The sequence below is a fragment of the Platichthys flesus genome, chromosome 23, assembly GCF_949316205.1.
Source record: "Platichthys flesus chromosome 23, fPlaFle2.1, whole genome shotgun sequence".
Taxonomy (NCBI): Eukaryota; Metazoa; Chordata; class Actinopteri; order Pleuronectiformes; family Pleuronectidae; genus Platichthys; species Platichthys flesus.
In genome coordinates, this window is record NC_084967.1 from 16,911,453 (window position 1) to 16,933,952 (window position 22,500).

Sequence of the window (22,500 nt, forward strand, 5' to 3'; positions counted from 1 at the left end):
GAAGTTTGCTGACGACACCACCCTTATTGGATTAATCTCCAATGGGGACGAGGCCGCCTACAGAGAGGAAGTAAACAGCCTGGCTTCCTGGTGCAGCCAGAACCACCTGGAGCTGAACGCTTTAAAAACTGTAGAGATGGTAGCAGACTTCAGGAGGAGCCCAGCTCAACCCCCCCCCCCCCCCCCCCCCTCACCATGTGCAACTCCCCAGTTAAACCAGTGGAGTCTTTCAGATCACCTCCATCATCAAGAAGGCCCAGCAGAGGATGTTCTTCCTGCGGCAACTGAGGAAATTCAACATGCCGCGGAAAGTGATGGTTGAGTTCTACACAGCCATCATGGAGTCCATCCTCACCTCATCCATCACCGTCTGGTTCGCTGCCTCCACTGCCAAGGACAAGGGCAGACTGCAGCGGGTCATCCGGTCAGCTGAGAAGGTCATCGGCTGCGACCTGCCGGCTCTCATAGACCTGTTCCACTCCAGGACCAGTAAGAGAGCAGGCAAGTTCATCGCTGATCCTTCTCATCCCGCTCACCACCTGTCCCAGAGACTCCCGTCCGGAAAAAGGTTCCGGGCCATCAGGACTAAAACCTCACGTCACCTGAACAGTTTTTTCCCCATGGCAGTGGAGCTCACAAACAAGCCCCCTGCATCACACTGACTCGGCTGACCCCCATTTTCTCAATGTATTAACTGTTCTTTGTACCCTCGGCACCATTTTTAATGAGGGTCTTATTCCTCAATGTTTTTCCGAGGCTTAAATAAATAATCAATCAGTATTTAGTTGCACTAACTGCAGAGAGGAGTTTTCATCCCGGGTCATTTCCTGCACAGTCCTCCAGACCAGCAGGTGGTGCTGACGCATCGCTAACCGCCTCGCAACATCAACAGGAAGAAAGGTCAGGAGGAGGCGGAGCAACGTGTGTCACAGCTGATCTGCAGTCAGTTTCATCTCGGGTCTCCAAGCCTCCTCTGCGATTTACGGCTGTTCTCAGATCAGCGCCGCGCTACAACCCGGAAGTGAAGTGTCCTGGCGGTAAAATCTGAGCAGAGTGAGAAAGAAGACGGAGTCAGGTGGGAGGTTTATATTTATATTAACTATATATAAAGATTATATCACTGTTTACTGGTAACATGTTACTAATATACATGTGTGTATTTATGTATATCTGTAGATAGATATACTATTATACAGTCCAAATAAAAAATTATGAAATGGGAATAAATGCATGTTTCTTTCCTCCTTGTGTGGATGGATGATAGATGATAAATAGATAGATATGGAGGATAGATGATAGATAGATAGATAGAAGTATAGATAGATAGAAGTATAGATGATAGATAGATAGATAGATAGATGATAGATAGATAGATAGATAGAAGTATAGATAGATAGAAGTATAGATGATAGATAGATAGATAGATAGATAGATAGATAGATAGATAGATAATAGATAGATAATAGATAGAAGTATAGATGATAGATAGATAGATGATAGATAGATAGATGATAGATGATAGATAGATAGATAATAGATAGATAATAGATAGAAGTATAGATGATAGATGATAGATACTTTTTGATCCCAGGATGCATTTAGAAACTCATGGTTATGGATATTAGTAGATTGGTTCATCAGCTGTTTGCTTTCATTTTAATTTAGCCGTGAACATTAAAGTGTTTCAGAGGAAACCGGTCGTTGTGGTCAGATCTGTCTTTTCAATTAATTTATTTGTGAACAAAATAGAATCCTTGAATCTGACGTCTGCTGACTTCAGTTTGTCCTAACAGGGACGTCCTGGTGTCCCTCTGCTCTGCACACGCTCAGTAGAGACATGCCGTCCAACGTGGAGATCAAAGCCAAAGTGGGCGACCCGACGCAGTTCGCTGAGAAGGCTGCAGTCCTCAGCCAATCAGACGGCACGATCATCAGACAGCACGACGTCTTCTACCACTGCAGCAGCGGACGACTGAAGCTACGAGACTTCATGGTGTGTGTGTGTGTGTGTGTGTCTGTGTGTGTCTGTGTGTGCCTGTGTGTGTGTGTGTGAATATAATAGCTAAGTTTCCTCTGTACGTACCTGACGCAGCTGTTGTCTGTCAGGACGGATCAGGTCAGCTGATCTTCTACGAGCGTCCGGACACTGACGGACCCAAACTGTCTCGTTACTCCATCAGTCCCACGAGCGACCCACAGAGTCTCCAGGTACAAGTCCAACCTGTGGTTCCATGGTGGCATGAGGGTGGAAAGCCAGGTTACTAACAGCTGTGTGTGTGTGTCTGTGTGTGTGTGTGTGTGTGTAGACGGTGCTGTCAGACGCACTCGGGGTCAAAGGTGAGGTACGGAAGGAGCGCCGTCTGTTTCTGATTGGTCAGACCAGAGTTCACCTGGACACAGTGGAGGGACTGGGACACTACATGGAACTGGAGGTACACACAAACACACACACACACACACATACAGACGTTGTACACAGTTGTATCATCGTTATGACCCAACAGCAAACGATGATGTTGTTGAATTTGTTTGAAGTTGTGAGATTTCCCAGTGAAGCCGAACACACACACTGAATCGTCCTGTAAGACGAAGCTAACTTGTGTGTGTTTCTTGATGTGTGTGTGATCTGTGTGTGTGTGTGATGTGTGTGTGTTGCAGGTGGTGATGCGACCGCAGCAGACGCTGGAGGAGGGACAACAGGTGGGTTTCTATTCTCAGGTGTCACTGAGCTTCAACAACTTCTTTATCACACAATGTTATTTGACTCCACAGCAGCAGAATAACAAGATACAGACTAAAGCTTCCTCCTTGTAATACAAATTAGTATTTAGTTATGATCTATAATCAACACCATATAACCTTTTTGTTCAGAAGCACGTGGGAATTATTATTTTGAGCAATTAGCTCCAACTAATCCAATAAATGGAGGATTACTTTGTGAACGCTCTCTGGATGAATGTAGCACGTTTCAGTACAAACACAGTGGACAGAAGAGGTCATTGGGTGCAGTTGAACTAGTGTGGAGTACTGTAGTATGTGGAGTACTGTTGTACTGTGGAGTACTGTAGTACTGTGGAGTACTGTAGTACTGTGGAGTACTGCGCCTGGAGGTGCTGATGCTCATTGGTTTATTGTCCAGGTGGCTGAGGGGCTGATGGAGCAGCTGGGCGTGTCCCGGGAGAGTCTGGTGACCGGAGCGTACGTGGACCTGTTACTGAAGGGACCGACCGAGACGTAAAACAAACGCACACAGAAACAGTTTGTAGACCGATGACAAAACATGAATCAACACAGCACTGATCATAACTGTAGCTACACTGTGATATCTGCTGTCGTAGCTTCAGAGTCGTTAGTTTTTCTAAATGTTTCAGCGATTTTCTAAATGTTTCCCGTCATCTCGGACTGAGAACCAGTTTGTTGGTTTAAAGCAGCAGGAGGACGTTTTACTTTTTCTAAATAAATGAGCTGAGTGTTGAAACCAGGCTGGTTTGTGTGTCTCGTGTGTGTTTGCTGCACCGCTCCGGTTCCGCCCGAGTGGAAAACACAGATTCCACCAAGTTGACGTCGGCTTGAAACCTCGGAAATCTTGTTTTAATCATCCACGTTGTGTTCGATACGAATAATAAAGTCCCTCAACAGATGAATAAAACAAAATGCTTATAGATCTTTGAGTCGTGGATTCACCGTCTGACGTCAGTGTCCCACGAGGAGGCTGCTGCCATGGTAACCAGACAGTCCTGTCATCAAGTCGGTTTCTGGCGGAAATTAAAATTCAGATTTCCCAAAAGACTTGAATCAACCCCAGGCTCTAAACAAACAGGAAGTCGACTCATGCAAAGATTCCCTTCTTTTTCTTTTCTTGTTTACTTTTCACCTCAAATAAATAAAATATAAGTGTACATGCCGCTCCAGGCCAGCAGAGGGTGGTATGGCGCAGCACTCAAGCTGGATCTCCATCTCTAATGGCTGCACATCTGGATTTAAGGTTCCTCACAAAACCAACATTAAGGCTCAAGAGCAAAAAATCCGTTTTTAAAACCCTGTCGCACGGGTTGTTGTAATGAAAGTGATTCAGATGTAATGATGTTACTACTAATTATAATGTCACAACATGATTATCTCTGGACCTGATGATCACTGAGCGTCTTTATTTGTCATTAGGTCCAAACGTTCCTCAGAGGAAACCACATTTAAATTCACTGGATCTGCAGCAAATAACAAACAAACAAACAAACACTCGGATGTTTTCACCAAAGTCATAAAGTTTTCTCAATGAAACTGTTAAAAAAATGTCTTATCACAAAAAAATAGTATCGTTCTTATCAACTGAGTTTCCATAATGTATTATTTTGCCTTGTGAATCTACAGAGCAGCTCGAGGGAATCTTTTCACATGTGGTTTAAAACATTCACTTGCACTTGGATTTCATAAAGGAAGCCAGAGGTCAAAGCTCAAGGTCACAGAGGGCTCTTGAAGTATGTTTGTGTTTTTCTTGAAGGTGATATCTGAAGATCAGTTTGGGGAACGTCTTCAAAGTTATAAACAAACTTATACTCGGACTCATAGATGAACTGATTACTTGATGGTGCCAGAAGGTCAAAGGTCACGGTGACAGTGACCTCAGATTCCTGTGAATGGGACATATCAGGAAAAAAGAAATGATCTGAGGTCAGAAACAGCGTTTGTGTGAGAAGAGCTGAAGCTGAAGCACAACCGAGAAAATATGAGTGCGAGCGCAGGGATTTGAGTGACAGCGGTGAAAGTCCTTAAGCTGACGATGCTCTTCACCAAATATGATGGGGGGGGCATAACTACGATGCTAGAACCTCCCGCCGCCAGTTTTGAACGAGGCCGTTCGGATCATCAGTGACACTTTAACACAAATATTAAGCGGGTCATGTGACGTGTGTGGTCACGTGATTGGAGAGAGAGGCTGACGACTGATCCTCGAACCCCCGGTCGACGCCCACTCATGTGACGGGGGAGAGAGGGTCACATGTGGAAAACACTCATGTGACCGCTGCCAGGTGTGCTGTGATTGGTCGGATGTGACTCAGGAGAAGAGTCATTAAATCCAACAGAATCTGAAAATGTGTCGTGAAACAACGCTCATCATCACTGGCCGATGATGACGATGAAGAAGATGATGAAGATGATGATGATGAAGATGATGAAAATGATGATGAAGATGATGATGATGATGATGAAAATGATGATGATGAAAATGATGATGACGATGAAGAAGATGATGAAGATGATGATGATGAAGATGATGAAAATGATGATGAAGATGATGATGATGATGAAAATGATGATGGTGAAAATGATGATGATGAAGATGATGATGAAAATGATGATGATGAAAATGATGAGGATGATGAAGATGATGATTATGAAGATGATGATGAAGATGATGAAAATGATGATGATGAAAATGATGATGATGAAGATGATGAAGATGATGATGCTCGGATTCAGAATCCCCATCATTTTCCCCCCTTTTGCGTCGTTGCCATGGTGACGGGGCCGCTCCTACACACCAACGCTGCCCCCCCCCACGCTCTATGTTGGACTCCCTCTCTCGCTCGTAAGTCAGAGAGAGAGAGAGAGAGAGAGAGAGGTGTGTTTTCTAACCCACGCATTGGAGTGGGAGACAACGTGCACACTCATACGTGCACACACACACACACACACGTATGCACAGTGTGTGTCATGCTAGCAGTGTGTGGGCTGAACCGACCAGCCTTCCACTCATTCTGCCTCTCCTTCCCTCCCTCCCCCCCCTCTCTCTCTCTCCATGTCTCTCCCTCTTCTTCCCTCTCTTTTCATCTCCGATACACCTCTTCCTCCACTTCTTCCTCCTCTTCTTTTTTTCCCATCTTCCATCCTCTCTTCCTCTCTGTCTCTATCCATCAGTCCTTTTTCTTTTCAGTTTATCATCATGGAGAACGAGTCGCTGATCTCTCTGGGTGAGTCTCTCTGCAGCTCTGTGTCTGTGTGGGTGTGTGTGTCTGCCTGTGTGTGTGTGTGTGTGTGTGTGTGTGTGTGTGTGTGTGTGTGTGTGTGACTTAATGCAGCTCTGTAACTTTAAAAGTCGTGATTTAATTTTTCTCATACTTTACCTTTTTCTTCATCTTGCCATCTCCTTTCATTTCCTTTCATCTCATCGTCTGTTTTGTCTTCATCTTTTCTTTCTCTTCTTACTTCATTTCCTCTCTGCTGCTCGTTTGGCTCCTCTCCTTCATGAATGTCCTCCTCTTCTCTTTCTATTTCCTGTCATTTTATTCTCTCCCTCTTTCATGTCCTGTCCTTGGTTTCTCTTTGTTCCCTTTCCTGTCTCTCTTTCTCTCTCTTCCTTCAATTCTTTTTTCCTTCTATGTGTTTCCTTCCCAAACGGTCCTGTCCTCTCTTCCTCTCCTCTCGTCTCATCATCCCCTCTTCTCTCTTCCTCTTTTCCTCTCCTTTCCTCTCCTCTCCTCTCCTCTCCACTCTTCCTCTCCTCTCCTCTCCTCTCCTCTTCGCTCTTCCTCTCCTCTCCTTGCCTCTCATCTCCTCTTTTCCTCCCCTCTTTCATTACACTCATTTTTCTCACCTCTCCTCTCTACCTTTCATTTCATGTCCTGTCATTCTTTCTTTTCTTTTTCCTCTTCCCATCTTCTTGTTTTTTCCTCCTTTCCCATCCTTTCTTTAACCTTGTTGTCATATCCTCTCTTCCCTCCCTCCCTCTTTCCTTCCATCCTCCTCTCTTTCCTTCTCTCGTCGTCTTATTTCCTGTTTCAGTTTCCTCCTTGGTGTGTGTGTTATGTAAGAGCAGCAGAGAGTGTGTAGGCTGTAATCTCAGACCGTCTATCCACTGAGGTGATCTGCCCCCCCCCCCCCCCCCCCCCCCGCAGAAATAGAGAAATCGAACTCTACAAACATCTCGTGGTTGTCATGGCAACACATTGAGCCTCAGCTGAGTGACTTGATCAAAGGATAAACTGCTGAGTTAACGATAATTAGTTTTTTCTCGTGCTTTGATCTTTCTCCTGTTCAGGGACAAATCAGAAGTGTATCTGCAGCTAGTTTAAGCTTTCACACGTTTTCACATCCTGACGTGTTCTTCACGTGTTCCTCACATGTTCCTCACATGTTCCTCATGTGTTCTGGATGTGAGAACTAATGTCTCAGTCAGTGTCTCTGGACAGTTTCTGGATCTTCTCCTGCAGCCTCCTGGTAAAATGTGTGTAACATGTCAGAGTGAGTCCATGTGAGGAACCAGCAGGACAATGTGTGGAAGCTTCCCAGAGAGCGAGTGGACGAGTTGATGAGGTTTCTAACACGTGACAGGAAACTTGAAGAACATCTCAGGATGAAGAAGAGGAGCCGGACACATAGAAGACGAAGACGTCCACTTGGAAACACGAGGAGGTTCCAGATCTTCTGGAGATGAGGGCTGACGCCGGTGTGGAAGAGCTGGAAACAACAACACTGATCTTTCCACAGCAGAGTTCATGCGTCATGTCCCGCCTCCTGCTGCTCTACAGGCTCCGCCCCTCGACGGGATGTTCCCACATGTTTCTCTTGGTGTGAACGAGTCGGACCCGACAACCTGCTGCTGCTGCTTCACAGGAGAAACTCTAACAACACAACATGTCATGTTGGTCCTGTGATGCACTGACGACCTGTCCAGGATGTGTCTCTCGCTCACTGTCACTTGGGACGATCACTAGATGATGAGACCAGATAGCTTGAGGAGTATCGAGGAGTTCAGAGCTGAATTAATAGAAGTTAATTAGGCTGCGTTTTAGGTGTTTGAGGGGTTAATACAGTCGGCCCGATTTCACAAAATGTCCCAACTCATTGCAGAATCCTTCTAGCATGAAGACCTGGATCCTCCATCTCCCTGCACGTCATGCTCAGATGATCGGTGTCATCCGGCCGCTGCAGGTCCAAAACACAAAATGTCTTCTGATCTGTGGCCGTGATTTAAACTTTAAACGGGAATAACTGTGCACATTTGAGTCCTTGTTGCTCATCTCTGCTCGTCTGACCCGTCATGTCCTGAAGAGGGTGAGGAGGTCGGATCATCGGTTTCAGAACAGAAATGCAAGAACAAGGCTGAGATGCTGGAAAGACAGGATGAGAGGTTCTGAAGTGTCCTGGCTGTTTTTAATTAAATGTCGCTGTGTGTTTGATTTATTTTAACCACTTTGAACCATCTTGACCCTTTAGAGAAGTGTCATCCATCTTTATGCCTCAGAATCCACTGTTCATCTTTTACCTTCTAGATTCTGTGATCTTTACACTCTATGGTTTCTACAGTAGCCTTGAAGGGACAAATCAAACACCTTTCACATTTTTGTCCCCTGAAGGTTAAGGAGGGGTGAAGTGAAGAGCTTTCATTTGGTTACAATCTACTCCCTAACCACTAGATGTCTCTAAATCCCACACTCTGGACCTTTAACTGTTGTTGGCTGTGATGCACCTTCCAGCCTCCAGGGGGCGCTCAGAGCTCTGCAGGATCTTTGTTCTTGTTCAGAAGCGAAGAAAAGAAAACTGAGCAGATTTCACCTCCGTTGTTTTTGGCAGCTTTTTGGTTCCCAGTGGAAGTGAGAAAGTTGACAAGATAAAGTGTGTGTGTGTGTGTGTGTGTTTGTGTGTGTGTGTGTCCTGGAAATGTAGCTCCCTTGGCCATTGCCATGGTAACCAATCGCAGGATCTGATAATACACACTGTGCTTTCTCTCTCTGTGACACACACACACACACACACACACACACACACAACCATGTTCACACATAAAAATGAAATACATCTTCTGAGATCTGATCACAACTGTTCGGCTGAGTTGTGCCGCGGGTCGAATCAGGACCTTCGGATTCAGGTCCAGGTGAGACGAGGTGCAGATACATGATGAATCCAGATGTAGACAGATGTGTAACTTCACTGTGTCATGTGAAGAGTCTGAAAACCCACTTCCACCAGATATATGAACACGTTAGGAACCGGATCCTCTCCTGAGAGGAACCTGTGTCAAAGCAGCTGCAGGATAAAGGGTTTAAATCCCTGGAGGTGATAAATACACGAACACAAGAGTTAAAAAGAATCGAGCTGGGACATGTTTGATATTTGAGTCAAATGATCAAATCATAGTTTCAGCTGTAAAACAGTGAAACCATGAGGTGTCGGTTCCGCCCACTCGAACTCTGAAAGCAGAACAACCTGTGGGTTCTCTGCAGCGAGCGGGGACAAGGGAAATCCAGTCGATTGAGTTTGAACTGGATCCATAGTGAGTCTGGATTGGTCTAAAACTAGAAACACACAGAATAAAGTGTGTGTGCGTGTGTGCGTGTGTGTGTGCATGTGTGTGTTATCAGTGCTTCTCAGCTTTTTCCTGCCAAACATCCATTTCCTTGGCAACCCAGACTGGAAACAGGAAGTGTGAGTGACAGGAAGCTTCACGTCTTTTTGAATTGTCCTCCCGCTGTCTGTGTTGCCATGGAAACCTGCTGCTCTGTGTTGGATCCAGAACATCTCCTCTGGTCTGAGGAACCGTTCACACCTGGTGATCAGGTCCAGTCTGAGGCTCTGAGACGAACCAGGTGTGGACCAGTCGTCAGGAGGGGTTGACCCTCGGTGGAGGTTCCAGCTCAGAGATTCAATGTGAGTCACAGAGACTCTGCTGGCAGGCAGGAGGACACATGGCGTGTTCCTGTTGGACACCAGAACCTCCACTCAGTGCATCATCCCTCATCTCCACCGCCTCCTCGGAAGGAGCAGCACTGAGCCCGGCTCCCTCTGGAGGTCTGAGCTCAGACTCCCCCAGAGGAAACTGACCCCAGAGGCTTGTATCTGCCATCTCCTCCTCTCAGGTCTCAGGTGAGAGAAGGAATGAAGATCATTGGACTCCGTCTTCATCACGTCGATCTGATAAGATGTCCTCATCACTGCTGAGCCTGCCTCAGTTTCACCTGAGACACTTTATCCGTTCCAGACACTGAATCAAAGATGTAAAGAATCTGATTTACATTTGATGCAGTTTAATGTTTGGAACAGATCCAGGACATGTGACTGAGTTTGAACAGGCGGAGCTTCACTCAACACACCAACTGTGTCCACACAGGATTTAATCTGATTTGTTGATCCGACGCACAACAACAGATTCTGTTTCATGAGACTTTGTGGAAAACCATGATCCCAACAGTCGTCAGTCTGCTGCTCTATCAGCAGCGTCAGCAGCCTCCATCAAACAGCCTCACACTCATCTGCAGCTTCAGAACATCCACCTCTCTGGAGCTGCAGAGGACCCTGCTCTTCTTCCTCCTGGGATTCAAGTCGCTGCTGCCGACTCCTCACATCTGTAAAACCATGTGGACTGGTTCTACCTGATAGATGATCAGGTCCTGACAGTGTCTCACGTTCAGACCACAAAGCTGCTTTCATTAGCTGCTGATTACAAAATGGAGGAAGCTGCTTCACACTGTCTGTCGAGTCCAGGCTGGAGCATCGCTGCTCAACGACGTCAAGTGCACGACAGAGGTTCCGGTTCCATGTCGAAGAACAACAGCAGCTTGGAGAACTTCTGCTCTCTGCAGCTTTTCTCCTTCTGGATGTAAAATCCTGAACGAATCAGTTTGTTGAGAATCAACAGTCGACCGAACCTTTCCTTCACTGAGGAGACAGTCTCCTCTGAGTCGGAGGCTTCTTCTCAGTTTCTCTCTCAAAGTCCTGAGCCTGACCATCACGTGGACTTCACACAGGAGACAGCCTGATCTTCTGATGTTCACCATCTAATGTGACACGTACACTAAAGTGATGGTTTGATGTCCTGTGATGAAACGTGTCGACCTCTGGGTCTCCACAGTCACATGTTTTCAAGCTCCAGAGTAAATTGATAAATCTGAGAGTAGAAACCAGCTGTACTCCACGTTGATTAATGTCTTCCACATCCGAAACTCATCTGAGAATCAATATTTAAATCTTTATATTATTATATAATACGAGCAGCTTAGCGTCGGTTTGCTGCTCGTTCAGTTGCCATGCAAACCGATCGTCTCACATTGTGTAACAGTGTGAACCTGAAACAACCTCAACACAAACTGAGTCTGACCCAGATTCAACTCAAACTCTCCACACGGCTGAAAAACTCTTCTTCTCCTCTGACATGTTTAAAAAAATAATTCCTCTCTCCCCCCCCCGATATCCTGGCCTCCCTCTCCCTTACCTCCCACCCGCCTCCTCCCTGTCTTCCTCTTCCTCCCTCTTTCCTCCTTCTCTACAGGATGGGCGGAGCAGCTCCCAGAATACAATCTGAAGCTCTGAGACCTCTCACGCTGCCGCCGGACGGAAACTCCTCAAAACCCACTTCACTAAGTTCTGCTCCAGGTTCTGCAACAGGAACCACAACGTCTCCTCCTGCTTCTCCTGAAACCAGCACCTCCACCAGGATTACAACCAGAACCTGCTCCAACCAATCAGAACCCAACCAGAGACGCAAAATCCAGAAACCAGCAGCAAATCCAAAACCAGAACCAGGAACCAAACCACGACAGAGCAGACGAGACCAGTAGAAACCAGTAACGGCCGTTGGAAAAGTTTGATGGGACTGCTGACGACAGGTAAGTGCTGTGGTTCTGCTTCAGGGGAACATGATTCACAACCAGTCAGAGCCTCTCACAGGAATCGATCAGCAGCGACCTGGCGTGTGTGTGTGTGTGTTTGTGTGTTTGTGTGTTTGTGTGTGTGTGTGTGTGTGTTTGTGTGTTTGTGTGTGTATGTGTGTGTGTGTGTGTGTGTGTCCTTGAAGGCCTCTGGAGCCCAGATATGAGAATCCTCAACATAGAAAATAAGTGAAACTATATTTAATTGAATTAGGTAATTGAGGTAATACATTTTTAATTAAAGATCATATAAACTTATTCAACCCGTTTTTAAAAAAAACATGTTTTCAGGACAAAGTCGCAGCGATTCAGTCGAAATTTCTTCATCTCAGTTTTATTAGTTCGAGGAGGTAGAGAAATTAAAGATTAATTTTCCGAACCGGCCTCAGAACGTGAATAACAAAGTAAGAAAGAATAAACATTTGAGTTTAATCAACTCTTCAGTTATGAGCGTTGAAGAAGAAGTAGTGAGTCTCAGTTTGTTTGAACCCGTGTTGGAGATTTAATGAAGCAGAGACGTTTCAGCTCATTGAATAAAACACAACATCGATTTATTAACATTCTCATGACATGAGGTGCAAACCTACAACTCTCTGTCGTGTTCCCTGTAGACGTCGCTTCAGAAACTCAGTCATATTAAACATGTTTAATTAGACACATCATTGGGTTAAAGCAGCTTGCTGTGTATGAAATACTTCAATATAGTTTATAGTGTTTACAGTTTTCAAAGCTGTGGTTGAGCTCGATGAATCGTCCTCGTCGACGCTGCTTCCTCTCAGACTCGCCCTCGAGGCGCGGTGACCTGCAGTCTCCTCCTTAACCTGAGGTGGCGCTGCTGAGACACTAACAAGCACAGAGGGAAACAGGCGAAGAAGAGGAACCAGAACAGATCAGTGATTCATCAGTAATGAGGTTTGACCAGTTAAACACGTTTGTAGATTTCATTACATTGTTTATATATATACTCAGAATTAGGTTCAGAATATCTAGTGATATACATATACATATATATATATAGTTATACTTTATTCTATCGGAGTATCAGACACGTTCATCCATCTTCATGTTTGTGGTCTGATGCAGAACCAGGTTCTTCTGGTTCATTTAGGTCTTTGTTATTATTTAAACCTTGTGACGACTTTTTATACATTAGTCTTCAAAGAAGGCGACTTATATACAGTCACTGATCGTCTTTATATACAGTCACTGATCATCTTTATATACAGTCACTAATCATCTGTATATACAGTCACTGATCATCTTTATATACAGTCACTGATCATCTTTATATACAGTCACTGATCATCTTTATATACAGTCACTGATTCTCTTTATATACAGTCACTGATCCTCTTTATATACAGTCACTGATCATCTTTATATACAGTCACTGATCATCTGTATATACAGTCACTAATCATCTGTATATACAGTCACTGATCATCTTTATATACAGTCACTGATTCTCTTTATATACAGTCACTGATCCTCTTTATATACAGTCACTGATCATCTTTATATACAGTCACTGATCATCTGTATATACAGTCACTAATCATCTGTATATACAGTCACTAATCATCTTTATATACAGTCACTGATCATCTTTATATAAAGTCACTGATCCTCTTTATATACAGTCACTGATCCTCTTTATATACAGTCACTGATCATCTTTATATACAGTCACTAATCATCTGTATATACAGTCACTGATCATCTTTATATACAGTCACTGATCATCTTTATATACAGTCACTGATCATCTTTATATACAGTCACTGATTCTCTTTATATACAGTCACTGATCCTCTTTATGTACAGTCACTGATCATCTTTATATACAGTCACTGATCATCTGTATATACAGTCACTGATCCTCTTTATATACAGTCACTGATCATCTGTATATACAGTCACTGATCCTCTTTATATACAGTCACTGATCATCTTTATATACAGTCACTAATCATCTTTATATACAGTCACTGATTCTCTTTATATACAGTCACTGATCATCTGTATATACAGTCACTGATCCTCTTTATATACAGTCACTGATCATATGTATATACAGTCACTGATCATCTTTATATACAGTCACTGATCATCTGTATATACAGTCACTGATCCTCTTTATATACAGTCACTGATCATCTTTATATACAGTCACTGATTCTCTTTATATACAGTCACTGATCATCTTTATATACAGTCACTGATCCTCTTTATATACAGTCACTGGTCATCTTTATATACAGTCACTGATCATCTGTATATACAGTCACTGATCATCTTTATATACAGTCACTGATCATCTTTATATACAGTCACTGATCATCTTTATATACAGTCAGTGATCATCTATATACAGTCACTGATCATCTTTATATACAGTCACTGATCATCTTTATATACAGTCACTGATCATCTTTATATACAGTCACTGATCATCTTTATATACAGTCACTGATCATCTTTATATACAGTCACTGATCATCTATATACAGTCACTGATCATCTTTATATACAGTCACTGATCATCTTTATATACAGTCACTGATCCTCTTTATATACAGTCAGTGATGGTGTCTATATAGACTCTATTCTTTCCAGCATCACACTTCTTTCCTCCGTCTCTTCCTCTTTTGAAGACGTCTCTCTCACTTTCACAGAATTGGACTTCTCAGTTCTTTTCTTGTGATGGACGATCAGCCTGTGATCAGCTGGGGACACAGACGCTGTCCTCAACACAAAGAGACATCACGTCTGTCTGAATTAATCATCACGTTTCCTCTGGAAATACAAGTTCCATCACATTACAAGATGAAACTGTTGATTTCCAGTGACTTGAACTTGTTTCTGGAAGACGTCCTTCTTTACGCTCATCTTACATTGTAACCTGGCAACACCTCATTTTCTGGCCTTGATATGATTCACTTGTTATTCAAATGGTCTTTAATGAGCTTTATTAAGAAAGTTGAGTTTTAACCAATTGAAATTGGATCAATAATATGATTTAAAGCAAACATATTTCCCCACCGTCCCTCAGAGCCACACGGGCGAAGTGTGTTAAGCGTGAGTTGAATTTCTAGCCTGGCGAAGCCGCAGTGTGGTTTGGTCTGTGTGGGAGGACGGTGGCTCGGGACAAAACCGGGAAGTGATCAAATCTGTGACCTCGAGTTATTTCAGGATCAAACCTCCTGCTGCTCAAATCGAACAAGGATTCCATCGTAAGACGAACTCACTCTGAACATCCTGGCTCAGATGGGTCCTGGAGGCAGTGAGAGGAGACATTATATAACGGAGCTCTGCAGAGGAGAGAGGAGGAAACAATCAGTGCTCTGGCTCCACCTGAGGGACCATCACACCAGCTCAGAGAGAGGACCACGGGCGCTCTACAGGATCACTGCCAGCGCAAATGTTGTGCTTGCTGAGGTGTGAAAGTGATCTGAACTGGAGGAAGAGAATCGAGTGGATCCAGAGAAAGGAAGTGGTAAAGAGTGTGGGGGGGGGTAGGTCTAGAAATAGAAGAACAGCCGACGGTACAGTTTCTCCAAAAGAAACCTCTCACTTGTATTAATTGGTTGTGTTTTACATATCGCAGTGAGACCTCAACTCTGTGTGTTTAATTAACGTCATGGGTCGAATTCACATTTAATCTAAAGACACTTGTTGGTGTCGATCTTCGGTAAATTAGACCCTGGGTGTCGCCTCTCAGGCTACGTAGCGTTAGCATGAACATCAATCCAAACCAACTGATCCGAAACACTAACAAACATCACTTGGATAAGAACGACCTGAAATCACAGAAACATCTGAGAGAACCATTTATTTAACGTGTCCCATCCGCTTACATGGAGGAGGCGGGTTTAAGACCTATACCCCAGCCAGCCACCAGGGTCGATCCAGATGGATTTGACTTGCAGCTGTTGTGTCGTCCATCTTTACAGTTTATGGTTCAAACTTGACAAACATATTGAATATGTTATGTTGATGATTGAAGACCCAGGTCAGAGCCGAGCAAAGAACAAGAAGATTTCATTGTGAACGTTTTAGTCCCAGTGAGAAGCTCTGCAAAAAGAAACCATGCAAACACTATGATGAGTCGTGTTGTGTAGTCGAGCTCAGCTTGTCACAGATGAATATTTGAACAGCTGTCAGAGAGTTGGCTCGCCGTTTTATCTCTACCTTCATTTTGAAGGTTAATCCATCAGACAACTGTGAAAAGCTCGGAGTTAGAGAGTTTTTGTTCCCGGCCCTGATGGAAGGAAACATTCAACTCTTCAGTTTGAATGAGACCTGATGAAAGAGAACACTTCTAACATTCATCAGGCAGTGACGGATGAACCGGCTCAGATTCATCCAGGCCCTCGGTGAGAAGCTAGTTCAGGGTTCCTGGACGTTCCCTCTGTAAGCTTCTGCTTCAGAGATTGAAGGAAGGGAATTCAGAGCCTCTGATTAGTGGATCTAAAGTGCAGAAGGGTGGAAATCAAACCCAGCAGCTCGGGCTGATTGCAGAGGAAACAGAGGCAGGAAGTGGACAGAGAATAGTCGATGGTCTAATAACCAGAGAGTCAGCTCCGTGATGTGACCTTCGTCTCTGCTGGACAATAAGATTCTGACAAACGGGGGACAAACGAGACGAGCTCAGCCTCGATTGAGTTTCAGAACATGAGTGGGGGGGTCGGTCTTAAAGAGACAGGAGCTAAAACCAAGTGTTAGAGACAGAGGCTGAAAAGAGGAGCTGCAGCGATGGAATGGAATTGGAATCAATTCTACGATTTTAGACCCAAGATTTTTGCTTGAGAATTAACTTTAGTGGGGATGAATTAATTATCAACTTTATTCCTTTATATTTTTAGGAGTCAACAATGTAGCATATGCAATAAAGTGTCCACAGAGAGAGAGAGAGAGAGAGAGAGAGAGAGAGAGAGAGCAGGTAGGTCGGTCGTTTTATACGATAGCTGCAAAAAAATTCTACCACGTTGCCATAGAAACAGTGAGGATGTAGATCAGGGGGCTTTTTTTAACACACACACACAGACACACACACACACACAGACACACACACACATACACACATACAGTGACAAAGTGAGGTTAGCACAGGATTCCCTGCGATTCCAGTTTCTATGACAACTCACAACTCGTCCTCCTCTCTCTCTCTCTCTCTCTCTCTCTCTCTCTCTCTCTCCCTCTCTCTCTCTCCCTCTCTCCCTCTCTCTCTCTCTCTCCCTCTCTCTCTCTCTCTCTGTCTCTCTCTCTCTCTCTCTCTCTCTTCCTCGGCTGTGATGGAAGGTGACGTTAAGTTCTGCAGCTTATTGGCATGAATGAGAATCAACTGATAATTGGCACCTACGACGATTGGGGGCGTTCTGATTATGATTCCACTTTGGGGGGGGGGGGGGGGGGACATGTTTATGACTATAATTCATCAGGAGGCGACTGGTAGGAGTTGGAGGTCTCATCAGAAAGTGACAGATCAGAGGAAACCTGACAAACATTGTCATATACAAAGATGGACATAGACCCAGGTCGCGCTGGATGGGGGGGGGAGGGGGGGGGGGGGGCTCTGAAGGACGTGACACACGAGACACAACTTAATCATCACTTGATTATTTATTAATATCAACATTTATTTGATGTGTTTATGGAAAACGTTGGCAAAGAAGAATCCTTCTTTAAGCTTCAGCTGTTTACAGAAACAGTGTTATGTGTGTGCATGTGTGAGTGTGTGTTTGTGTGTGAGTGTGTGTGTGTATCTTATGTTCAGGGTGAAAAACAGGAGGTGATGTAACATCCTGAGGCCGTTATTAGAGAAGGTGCAGGTCAAACCAGAGTCAGCACGTCCTCTGTCCTCATCACGTGAACATGTGAACGGGATGAGTTTTGGTCAGGAGGGGGGGGGGGGGTCTTTAAACTTTAACTCACTTTAACGGGTGATGATGTGTTCACACTACTTTTTATTTTTTGTCAATCAACTGATGATTAATGAACCAATCAAATTGTTGCTGGTGGTTTTATTCACTGTTCAACATAAACTCTTTCAGTGAATCATATTTTGGATTCAATAATCTGGATTTCTAAAGTTACCAAAAGTTGATATTCTGTAAAAACAATAAATAAAAGTTATGTAATAAATAACTTGGCCTCAGATTTGTGTTCAAGTACTTAGTTACTCAGTTACTTGCTCCTGTGTGTTGCAGCCACAAAGGAGTGAGTAACTCAGTACTTGAGTAGAGTACTTAGTTACTCCTGTGTGTTCCAGCCACACAGGAGTGAGCTACTAAGTACTTGAGTAGAGTACTTAGTTTCTCCTGTGTGTTCCAGCCACACAGGAGTGAGTAACTAAGTACTTGAGTAGAGTACTTAGTTTCTCCTGTGTGTTCCAGCCACACATGAGTGAGTAACTAAGTACTTGAGTACAGTACTTAGTTACTCCTGTGTGTTCCAGCCACACAGGAGTGAGCTACTAAGTACTTGAGTACAGTACTTAGTTACTCCTGTGTGTTCCAGCCACACAGGAGTGAGCTACTAAGTACTTGAGTACAGTACTTATTTACTCCTGTGTGTTCCAGCCACACAGGAGTGAGCTACTAAGTACTTGAGTACAGTACCTAGTTACTCCTGTGTGTTCCAGCCACACAGGAGTGAGCTACTAAGTACTTGAGTACAGTACTTAGTTACTCTTGTGTGTTCCAGCCACACAGGAGTGAGTAACTAAGTACTTTTTACAGTACTTAGTTACTCCAGTGTGTTCCAGCCACACAGGAGTGAGTTACTAAGTACTTGAGTACAGTACTTAGTTACTCCTGTGTGTTCCAGCCACACAGGAGTGAGCTACTAAGTACTTGAGTACAGTACTTAGTTACTCCTGTGTGTTCCAGCCACACAGGAGTGAGTAACTAAGTACTTGAGTAGAGTACTTAGTCACTCCTGTGTGTTCCAGCCACACAGGAGTGAGCTACTAAGTACTTGAGTACAGTACTTAGTTACTCCTGTGTGTTCCAGCCACACAGGAGTGAGCTACTAAGTACTTGAGTACAGTACTTAGTTACTCCTGTGTGTTCCAGCCACACAGGAGTGAGTAACTAAGTACTTGAGTAGAGTACTTAGTTACTCCTGTGTGTTCCAGCCACACAGGAGTGAGCTACTAAGTACTTGAGTACAGTACTAAGTTACTCCTGTGTGTTCCAGCCACACAGGAGTGAGTAACTAAGTACTTTTTACAGTACTTAGTTACTCCTGTGTGTTCCAGCCACACAGGAGTGAGTTACTAAGTACTTGAGTATAGTACTTAGTTACTCCTGTGTGTTCCAGCCACACAGGAGTGAGCTACTAAGTACTTGAGTACAGTACTTAGTTACTCCTGTGTGTTCCAGCCACATGCCTCTGAGTGCGGCTGCTGACACCAAACATGATCGCCCGCGGCAACAGGCGGTTACTAACGGCAACCCGACAGGCTCTGCTGTTGCCAGGGACGACGACGCGGATGACCCGTCGCCTGGAAACAGCATCGTCGTCCGCATCGGCATCCCGGACCTGCAGCAGACGGTAACACACACACACAGTGACACACACACACAGTGACACACACACACAGTGACACAGTGACACATGAATATTAATATCTATATCTACAGAGAGAGACCTGGAGCATTAAATCAATGAACCCGCAGGACAAACCCGTCTGTGTGTGTCTGTCTGTGTCTCCGGCTCCTTAGAAGTGTTTGCGGTTGGACCCAGAGTTACCAGTCTGGACCAGTAAGCAGAGGGTTCTGGTGACCTTGACTCAGTCTCTGTCGGATGTTTTGAACTATGGTCTCTTCCAGCCGGCGTTCAACGGCCGAGCCGGAAAGTTTCTGGACGAGGAGCGGGTGCTGAAGGAGTACCCTCTGCCCCCCATCACCCCCATCCCCTACCTGGAGGTGAGTCACCAGGACGGCTTCTCCATGACATCATCAGTGTTGTCCTCTATAAGCGAAGGTCAAAGTTCAACGACCTCCAGTGACCACAGTCCTTCCTTTCCTCTTCAGTTCCGTTATAAGAGGAGAATTTACACTCAGACCTACGTGGACGATAAACAGCTGGCCAAGTTACACACCAAGGTACACACACACAGCCACACACACAGTCACACACACACCTTCAGATTGATCACTTTATGTACAACAAGGTTTGAGTACCACAGTTTATACCACACTGCCCTGACAGGTTTAACAAACGTGTGTTTCAGGCCAACCTGAAGCGCTTCATGGAACATGTTGCTCAGAAGAACGTGGAGAAACTGTCCAAATGGCTGGAGAAGGGCCTGGACCCCAACTTCCACGACGCCGACACGGGGGGTACGACCAACACACACTCAGCTGGTAGCATCCTGTTAAATGACAAATCTCTGATCGAACGTTAACCTGGACTTCAGGACGACCTGGTTACAATGTTGAGGTCAAAGGTTAAAGTCACTGTCGCCTCACAAATCATCTTTTTGATGATATCTCATTTTGACCAGTTGTCATTTGGACTCAAAGATGAACTGGTTAGATTTCAGTGGTTAAAGTTCAAAGTGAGTTTAAATGAATCTGGTAAGAAACGAACGTAAACTGGTTTCCCTGGTTGGTGGAGACGGAACAGCTGGTTTCTGATCAGACTTGACCAGTGAGGTCATGAGGAGAGACAGTGAATGTCTCCCTGTGTCTCAGAGTGTCCCCTGACGCTGGCCGTGCAGCTGGAGGACAGCTGTGAGCTGATCAAAGCCCTTCGCAGCGGGGGGGCTCACCTGGACTTCAGGACCAGGGACGGGATCACCGCTCTGCACCGAGCCGTCCTCTGCAGGAACAGCGCCGCTCTCACGGTGAGGAGCTCCTTCAGGCTGTTTAGATGTTCTTACTTTGGTCTCATCTGCTGACATGGAGGGTTTACGGCCTGTACTGCAGCCGTCCACCAGGTGGCGACCAAGACACCAAGGCGTCTATTAACTGCGTCACAAACGTCTTCCGACACGTAACTGAAATGTTGTCTTCGTCCCCAGACGCTGCTCGACCTCGGAGCGTCTCCGGACTACAAGGACAGCAGAGGTCTCACTCCGCTCTACCACTCTGCCATGGTGGGGGGCGCCCCCTACTGCTGCGAGCTGCTACTGCAGGACCACGCCACCATCGGTGAGGAGGCTCACAGTGCTCCCTCCAGTGTGTGTGTGTGTGTGTGTGTGTGTGTGTGTGTGCGTGTGTGTGTGTGTGTGTGGTTGTGTGTGTGTGTGTGTGTTTGTGTGTGTGTGTCTGCCTGCGTGCGTTGACATCACTGCTGCCCCTTGCATCAACACTGTACGACTTCTTTTGTGTTAGATTATTTATATTTTTTGTCGTTTGTGAAACAAAAACACTTCACCACTGAACGACTTCCTGTTGTCATGGTTACAGGGATGACTGATGAGAACGGGTGGCAGGAAATCCACCAGGTGACACACACACACACACACACACACACACACACACACACACACACACACACAACACAATCAGTTCAATTATACTTGCGCTGATAATAAGTTGCTCGTACAATTATGATTTTCTGTGTGTGTATGTGAGTTCAGGCATGTCGCTATGGTAACGTGCAGCACTTGGAGCACCTGCTGTTCTATGGCGCTGACATGAGTTCCCAGAATGCATCAGGAAACACCGCACTGCATCTCTGTGCGCTCTACAACCAGGTAACGCACGTTAAATACAGTACACACACTCACACACGCAAACACTGGATTAACGTGTTGTGTGTCACGTTGGTTAATTTCATATTGTAATTAATGTGTTGTTGGTTTTTCAGGACAGTTGTGCCCGAGTGTTGTTGTTCAGAGGAGCGAACAAGGACATCAAGAACTACAACAACCAGACGGCCTTTCAGGTCAAACATAAGAACTACAACCAGGAGTCAGTCTGAATTAATCTGCTGCAGCTGCTGTTATGGTACAAACATTCTGTGTGTGTGTGTGTGTGTGTGTGTGTGTGTGTTCGTGTGTGTGTGTGTGTGTGTGTGTGTGTGTGTGTGTAGGTGGCGATCATTGCTGGGAACTTTGATTTGGCAGAAATCATTAAAATCCACAAAACCTCTGATGTTGGTGAGTTTGCTGAAAGTTCATGTCTGAATACTTCTATGAGCACAAATAACAGTAGTTGGTTAACTGTGTGTGTATGTGTGTGTGTTTGTGTGTGTGTTTGTGTATATGTGCCCAAGCAGTACCCTTCAGAGAAACTCCCTCCTACACCAAACGCCGGCGCGGCGGCAGCAGGACGTCGGCAGGAAACGGGCTCTCATCTCCACGTTCTCTGATTCGCTCAGCCAGTGACAATGCTCTTGAAAGCCCCGCCTCCTCTCCCGGCCCCTCCCTCCAAAGCCTGGAGACTCACCACGACACGCACACACACTCGCTACGACGTCACACACGGCGCCTCAGGTACGATGTCCATCGTTACACAACACACAACATCATCCTTGTGTGTTCTGTTGTGAAAAGCTTCAACACATCACAGCTCATGATTGGTTTAGTTTCTTGTTTGTTTGTTTGTTTGCTGAAGTTGTGTTTTGTTTATCATCTTCTTTCTGACGTCCAGTCGTCTGTCTGTCTGCAGCCCGAGCGCGGGGGGTCATGTGGAGGCCAGTCCCCCGCCCTCCCCTCCCCCGACCCCCCAGATGAGGAAGAGGAGGCTGTACAGCGCCGTGCCGGGTCGCACCTTCATCGCCACCCGGTCCCACGTCCCTCAGGGGCCCGGCGAGATCCAGCTGCACCGAGGAGAGAGGGTGAAAGGTCAGACCCCTGTCGTTGTGTATACGCTGAGGGTTTTGTTTGTGTACAGTTGTAATA

The 22,500-nt window shown here is 45.2% G+C and overlaps 1 protein-coding gene across 5 annotated transcripts in view; it reads left to right on the forward strand.

Moving 5' to 3' along the window:
- The first annotated feature begins 5,829 nt into the window (after positions 1-5,829).
- Positions 5,830-22,500, forward strand: part of shank3b (SH3 and multiple ankyrin repeat domains 3b) — a 27,375-nt gene continuing 10,704 nt past the window's right edge. For 4 of the 5 annotated variants that reach the window (XM_062382819.1, XM_062382822.1, XM_062382820.1 and 1 more), the window contains exons 1-14: positions 5,830-5,969; positions 11,264-11,600; positions 19,028-19,199; positions 19,370-19,573; positions 19,682-19,753; positions 19,882-19,990; positions 20,345-20,496; positions 20,674-20,803; positions 21,062-21,099; positions 21,235-21,351; positions 21,465-21,542; positions 21,690-21,756; positions 21,876-22,092; positions 22,250-22,443. In XM_062382819.1, coding sequence (XP_062238803.1) covers positions 19,032-19,199; positions 19,370-19,573; positions 19,682-19,753; positions 19,882-19,990; positions 20,345-20,496; positions 20,674-20,803; positions 21,062-21,099; positions 21,235-21,351; positions 21,465-21,542; positions 21,690-21,756; positions 21,876-22,092; positions 22,250-22,443 — 1,546 coding nt within the window. In that variant the 5' untranslated portion in view covers positions 5,830-5,969; positions 11,264-11,600; positions 19,028-19,031. The remainder of the gene's footprint in view (positions 5,970-11,263; positions 11,601-19,027; positions 19,200-19,369; positions 19,574-19,681; positions 19,754-19,881; positions 19,991-20,344; positions 20,497-20,673; positions 20,804-21,061; positions 21,100-21,234; positions 21,352-21,464; positions 21,543-21,689; positions 21,757-21,875; positions 22,093-22,249; positions 22,444-22,500) is intronic. The other variant, XM_062382821.1, reaches the window with a different exon arrangement.